Source organism: Xyrauchen texanus, chromosome 17, assembly GCF_025860055.1.
Source record: "Xyrauchen texanus isolate HMW12.3.18 chromosome 17, RBS_HiC_50CHRs, whole genome shotgun sequence".
In the NCBI taxonomy this organism is placed as follows: domain Eukaryota; kingdom Metazoa; phylum Chordata; class Actinopteri; order Cypriniformes; family Catostomidae; genus Xyrauchen; species Xyrauchen texanus.
The window spans coordinates 11,974,378-11,980,795 of NC_068292.1; the positions used below are offsets into that span (position 1 = coordinate 11,974,378).

General features: G+C 43.2%; 1 protein-coding gene across 1 annotated transcript; it reads right to left on the reverse strand.

Annotated features, from left to right (window-relative positions):
- Positions 1-902: 902 nt before the first annotated feature.
- sox4b (SRY-box transcription factor 4b) lies at positions 903-4,675 on the reverse strand. The gene has a single exon (XM_052147040.1). It carries the CDS (start codon positions 4,247-4,249, stop codon positions 3,131-3,133), a length of 1,119 nt encoding a protein of 372 aa, XP_052003000.1. The 5' UTR covers positions 4,250-4,675; the 3' UTR covers positions 903-3,130.
- Positions 4,676-6,418: the final 1,743 nt, after the last annotated feature.

Sequence of the window (6,418 nt, forward strand, 5' to 3'; positions counted from 1 at the left end):
ATCAACATTATTCCATAAATGCTGTAGACTTGATTTGAACACAGAAAATTCCTTTAAAGTTTAAGATTAATGATCACACACTCACATTTCTCACCCAGCTTGATAGTGCCTGAAACAGAAGGGAACAATAAAAACACCTCCTCATATATTATAAGCAATAACTGCTTTGAACATTAGTAAACAGACTCCAACAAATCTTGTGTTTTAGGCCTAAATTTTGGATATACAATGAAAGATACAGGGGGAAAGACCTGTGAAAGACGAGCTCTGCTGCCATTCTGGTACCTGTATTCTTAAAAAAGTTAGTGGCTTCCAGCATGTGTTATATGAAAGATAAACCTTTTTCTTTTTATGGAGGATACAATTATATAATGTGCTGCCTAGAAGACATGGATACACCCACACAAAACTGCACCAAGGGTACTTGCAATATCTGTCCCTGCCACCTTTTTCTTTGCAGCCCTCTGAGATAGGCACGCAGGTTTCCCTCCTCTTCTCGTCTGACACTCCTCCCTCTGAACAACAGATCAGGATGGAGCCCCCTGCTGAGTTGTTCTTTGGGCACTGTGGTAACTCCCACACTCGCAGTGAGAGGAATGTGCACAGATTGTACAATATTCTTTTAAAGAAGCCTAAGCTTCATTTGCAGGCATTTGTTGCCTTTCGGAACGTTCTTTGCCATTTTAACTCGATTTAAACTTGTGCTTTGTTTATATATGTTCTTAAGACTAGTCGTATGTATTACATCACACATGTGAATCATTTTTGAACCTATCTCATATAGTATATGAGGAATAGAATGGCAGTCTGGGTTGTCTTTGGTGCAGGAGGGCCCTATAGCAGCTCATCCCCCTCTTTAAGAGCCCAGACTGTGTATGGGGAAGGGGGAGGGGAGATGCAGTCCGCCAGACAGCCAGTCACTGAGTGCATGAAGCCGCATGTATCACCTTTCAGTACATTCTGCAGAGGAGCGCTCGTGTGAATTCTGATTCAGGGAGTATTTGAACTGAAGTTATCTGGCACATATGGCAATCCCATGGGCTGAGTCTTGCATATTGACCCATAAGTGGCATAAAAAGCCACTTACACAAAATTACTGGGCCTTTGTGTGAGCATACAAAATAAATAAAAAACAATGAGATATATAATGTGTTTTGCAAGTCCAAACAGACAAGGCAGAGGATTTATCTGGGGCACAGAGTGACACGCCCACTTATGCAAATGAGAGAGTGAGTCAACAGAGCATTGTTTAGGGTTCAGTTCCAGCTGAGTTTATTTCCTTTATGAAAAAAAGTTCTGTACAGGAGTATATGAACAATCTGACAGGCAGTGACTTGACACAATAAGCTGGCATGAGACTTCCCCTCAAAAATGTGTTATGGCATGATTAGACAAAAACAATATTTCTACACAGCATATTGCACAGAATGGATGAAAATAAAGTTAATATATTTCATATTTGTATATATGTGTATATATGTGTATGTATATATATATATACACACACACACACACACACACACACATATAATCCTTAACAGCCATCTTGAAATTAAGAAGGTAATCAAGGATGTATAAAGATAGCTGTTCTAGTGCCTGTTGAGATAAAGCGCAACAACATACATAAACACAATCTTTTTTGCCTATGATACAAATGTACAAAGATGAATTTTTCCTTTTCTTTTCTCACTTCCTTTTTTAACACAACAGCTAGTATAAACCTGAATAGGAAATACAAATCTATTCACCATGCCTGAAGATACTAAAACAATTAGCTATAGCTATACTTATCTGACAAGTAGAAAAGATTAAATATTCAAATACAATGAGGAGCGCAGTACAGAACCGTGGCGAAACTCAACTCGGCCATTTGAATATGTGTAACGACTTTTCCATCCAGTGGTTTCTCGAGATATAAAACGTCAAGAAAAGCGATAATTTTAAAGCTACAATCAGGTTAATTCGGAACGATCAGAGGAAATGTAGAAACGAAGCACATGTTGGCTTGAACTGGACTTTGAAGTGTGTAATTGTGTCTTTAAGACGCCTGCAGATTGAAACTGTAAACATGAAACAGGAGGTCGATTCATAGACCCACCTGGCTTTAAAAATGAGGAAATCCAAAACAGCGATAACACCAATCGACCCCCTTTATATATATTTGTACAAAAATACACTGAGAAAATAATCAAACGTTTCCTCTCTTTAAGTGTCAAAAGTCTACTTTTAAATATATAAAAAAGAAAAGAGAAAAAAAACGGTTAAAACTCTAGCCCTTCTTCGGAGAAGGAGACAGACAGATGCGAGTGTACTTACAAGAACATAAAAAGAAGACAGAATGTTTGGCCGGTATATAAATACATCAATATAAAAAATGGCATCTAAAGAATGGGGGGGTGACAAATCAACAGTATATCTCAATGCTTCCGGAAAACGAACAACTTAAAGAGTTTTTGGTCCTGAATAGAAGAGAGTATATAAAGTTCAGCACAGATCTGATTTTGTGTTTGAATCCTGAATTTAATAATGAAAACAGCTGGTGATTTTTTTTCCCCGCAATTAGGAAATCAAACTTAGCGCCATCTATCCATTTAAATAATGCTACAGAAATCTCAACACAAGAGAGGACAAGTTACATGCGTTTCTTTTTTTCGTTTTCTTTTTATGTGTGTATTCTGTCAACCCACCTTATTTAAAAAATCCGTCAGGGTGAAAAAAGCCCATATTTCAGTACCTCTAAAGCAATGGAGTTCACAAGGTGAATAGTTAAAGTTCTTAAACGTCTCTTTTTTGAGTAAAAAAATGATTAAAAACAGACATACGCCCGCCTTCATGTACGTGCAAATCAATCACAGTTTTCCAGTTCAGATTCGAGTTTTCAGATTTTCTCAGTAGTCACTCCTCGAGAGTTTAGTCCTTTTGCCGCACGTGCCAAACGCGGGGAAATGACTTGAGCAGTCTCGCGACGAAATGTTTCGCGGCACTTTTCCATCCTGTCAGCGTTGCAGCTTTTGTTTATATCGGCGCTTCAGGCGGGACCCCTCACATGGTGGCTTATTTTACAAACAAACTTGTCTGCAATCACTTTTTGTTCAAATTTTCTTCCTCACGCGTAGTTCCGCAACTTTTTCTAGTTCAGCACGTGAGCTGTGAACACCAAGTTGGAAATGGTCGACTCTAACCAGTCCCCTGAAATCATTTCACTCACTTCAGGGGTGCAGTAGTCGGGGAACTCGAAGTGAGAAGCCCCGGATTCGAAATGCATGTCAAAGTCTCTGTCCAGCACCGAGGAGCCGATGCTTCCTAGAGACATGCTGTCAAAACCCGGGCTCGGATTTACGTCCAGCATGTCGTCGTCGAGTTCCTCGTCTGACGAGGAAGAGAATTGGGACGAGGAGGACGAGTGCGAGGCGGACGGGGTGGGCGAGGAAGCCCGCATGCTAGTGTATCTAGAGGACGAGCTGCTGGGGGAGTCGGCGCCTTCTTTCCCGCTTGTCGCGCCGTCCTCGTACAGGCTCAGCGGGTCGCTGGACTCGACCGAACTGCTCAGGGTCGGGCTGGCGGGCACAGCTGCTGAAGACGCGCTTATGCCGCTGAAAATGTAAACCCGCTTGGTCTTCTTGTCAGGGATCTGCTTGGAGGCCGATGCAGACTTGGATTTGTACAGCGAGTGGTGATCGGCGGGTGCCAGCTCGGGAAATGTTGCCTTCCCGCTCCCCAGAACTATTTTGTGCGGCTTGCTTGTTGCTCTGGGGCTTCCGCTTTTCTTGGACGACGATTTAGAGCCGGCACTCGCGCAGCTGCTCCCGCTGATCTTCTCTCCCTTCTCGCTCGGCTTGGAGCCGCACGACTTGACCTTTTTTCTCGGCCGGTACTTGTAGTCGGGGTAGTCGGCCATGTGCTTGAGTCTGAGCCGCTCCGCCTCTCGGATGAAGGGGATCTTGTCGTTGTCTTTCAGGAGCTTCCAGCGCTTGCCGAGTCTCTTGGAGATCTCCGCGTTGTGCATGTCCGGCGACTGCTCCATAATTTTGCGCCTTTCGATTTGCGACCACACCATGAAGGCGTTCATGGGTCTCTTAATGTGACCGCTGGGGGTTTTGCACCAGCCGGGGTCGAGCTTGTCGCCCCCGGATGCCGTGGACCCCGGGGTCGGGGAGGAAGCCATGTCCAGCTCCAGCGCACCGGAATCGGACGACTCCCCAGCGAACAGCGCTTCGGGATTCTCCGTGCTGCTCGTTTTCTGGACCATTGCTACAACAGTCCAACGTCTCGCTTGAGAAAAGTCAGCGTGATATTCTCTCTGCGAGAGACCGTAGTCCTGAGGAGTGCCAAGACGGCTGGGAAACCTCTGAAAACTCTCTCTCGGCCCTTTTAGTGCTGTGGCTTGGCGTGAAAGTTCTGTGTCGGGGCTTTATCATAGAGTTCAGTTAGCTGATACAGTGTCCGATTTCCACAGTGTCCGCGCATCCAGTAATAATGTTGTAATAACAGTCGATGAGCAGTTGAAAGTTTGTATATGCGAGGGCTCAGTGTTTGTGTGCGCGCTGCGGTGCAGCAAAGCTCTGTTCAGTTTTCTGGAGATATCTAACTCCTGCATATCCTTCCCCCGTTCAAACCATGCGGGAAAACCAGGATGCAATGCTAGCACAAGAGTCCGTCTCTTATATGTAGTCGGTGAGTTTCAACAGACTTCTATTGTGCCTCATGCAGCTTTATCCGTTTCTAAAGGTAGAATAGCGACGGCGCTCAGCCAATCAGCGGCTGTCTCCAGCCTTCTCTGCGCCAGAAACACGCCCACTCGATTTTCATTGGCGGAAAAAGGAATCTAATAATAATCAGCGCGTGCAATGAGGAGCTTTGGGTCTGACCTCATTACAGAATACATGACAAACATAGATTTAAAGGTACGCGTGTGTGTGTGTTTCATTTTTGCTAGTAGACCAGGGAGGCGCGATGCTTAGAAATAAAAAAATTAAAAACACGGGTTGTTTCGAGGTTGAAAACCAAGCTGGATATGATTTCTATCAAAAACAAATATAGTAATGATAAATTTGTATCAACAAATACACCATAGTTAGATATGTGCGCACTGTATAAACATATGCCATCTGACAGAGACTTGAGCTTTCGAAATGAGTGATAAATGGCTGATTTCATTTATGAACACTGACTGACTGAAGCTCGCTGTGTAACGGAGTCCTCCTGTCTCGAGTCTGTGCACATTAATGCTCTGGATGAATCTGAAGAGGGCGGAGCCGCCAAAAAGACAGGCGGTCCTTTGTCACCGCGCGCACGCCCCTCCATCCCAAAACAGAAGAACCACCAAGAGCAGCAGCATTCATATTCAAAGTTTAGGCTAATCTCGACCCCCTGTCTGCTTAGAGGATTTTACAAGTTGAATGGGCTTGAGTAAGTTTGCACCATATGCCTCCACCCCCTTTCAACCGTGCATGCGGCCATGCGCTAGTTGTGTTGTATTATATATAGACTGGTGCATGTTTCGTGTAGGGCTAGAGGTCTACAGTCATAAACAAGTATGTTAGGATGTTAACACGTTCGGTTTGCACAGTTGTTATTGAAGAGTCCGGGCAGTGGTCCAAATCTCTGCCTTTGAGGAAACGCACTAAATATGTTTGACGCTAGATGGCAGAGTGGAGCCAAGGGACGCGGTTTGTTATCAGTAGAAGACTGCATATTTGTCAAAGAACTACATACCGCCTATTCAAAACGTATTTCACAACGGTTTGCATTACATCCTTGAAATTGTTTACCCAAAAATAGGCTAAAAGGAGCTTTAAGCTGGATTTTTTGTATTTTTATGAAATGGCAAGCAGAAAATGTCCCCATCTTAAAGAATAATGTGCCCCACACGCAACTTGACTGTAAATCAGCCAAAAAACTGAATTAAACAAATACATGTATTGTAGTTTGTGCTTAATGCTTAAGCTTTCTAATAAACCACCAAATAATACTGCCCAACATGTAATTTCAACCATACAAGAAAAAATTCTCACATATTTGACATACAATGCCACTGACTTAACATTTAATACTTTGTTTAGCTGTAAAAAAGGACTGATTGTCTTTCTAATTGTCTTATTAAAATACTACACAAGGTGGTAAACATGTTTGTTGTGTCTTGGCGCCAACGATTGAGCCTTATCAAAACATAATCTTTAATAAAATAATTTGATAAAGCACTCATATAAATAATGTATGATCAACATCTGTATGGTTTGGGCAGGTGCAAGTCAAATAATAATAATAAAAAAGTATTACACACGTGGGGAGGGTGTGTCCTCACGCTTATTTTATGGCTTCTTCTGGCATGTGGCGCAGATGACCGGCTTGCGAGTGTAAACGTGTGCTGAAGTGAAGCAGCAGGTGCTGGCTGTCTGAAGGCCCAAACATACTCTAC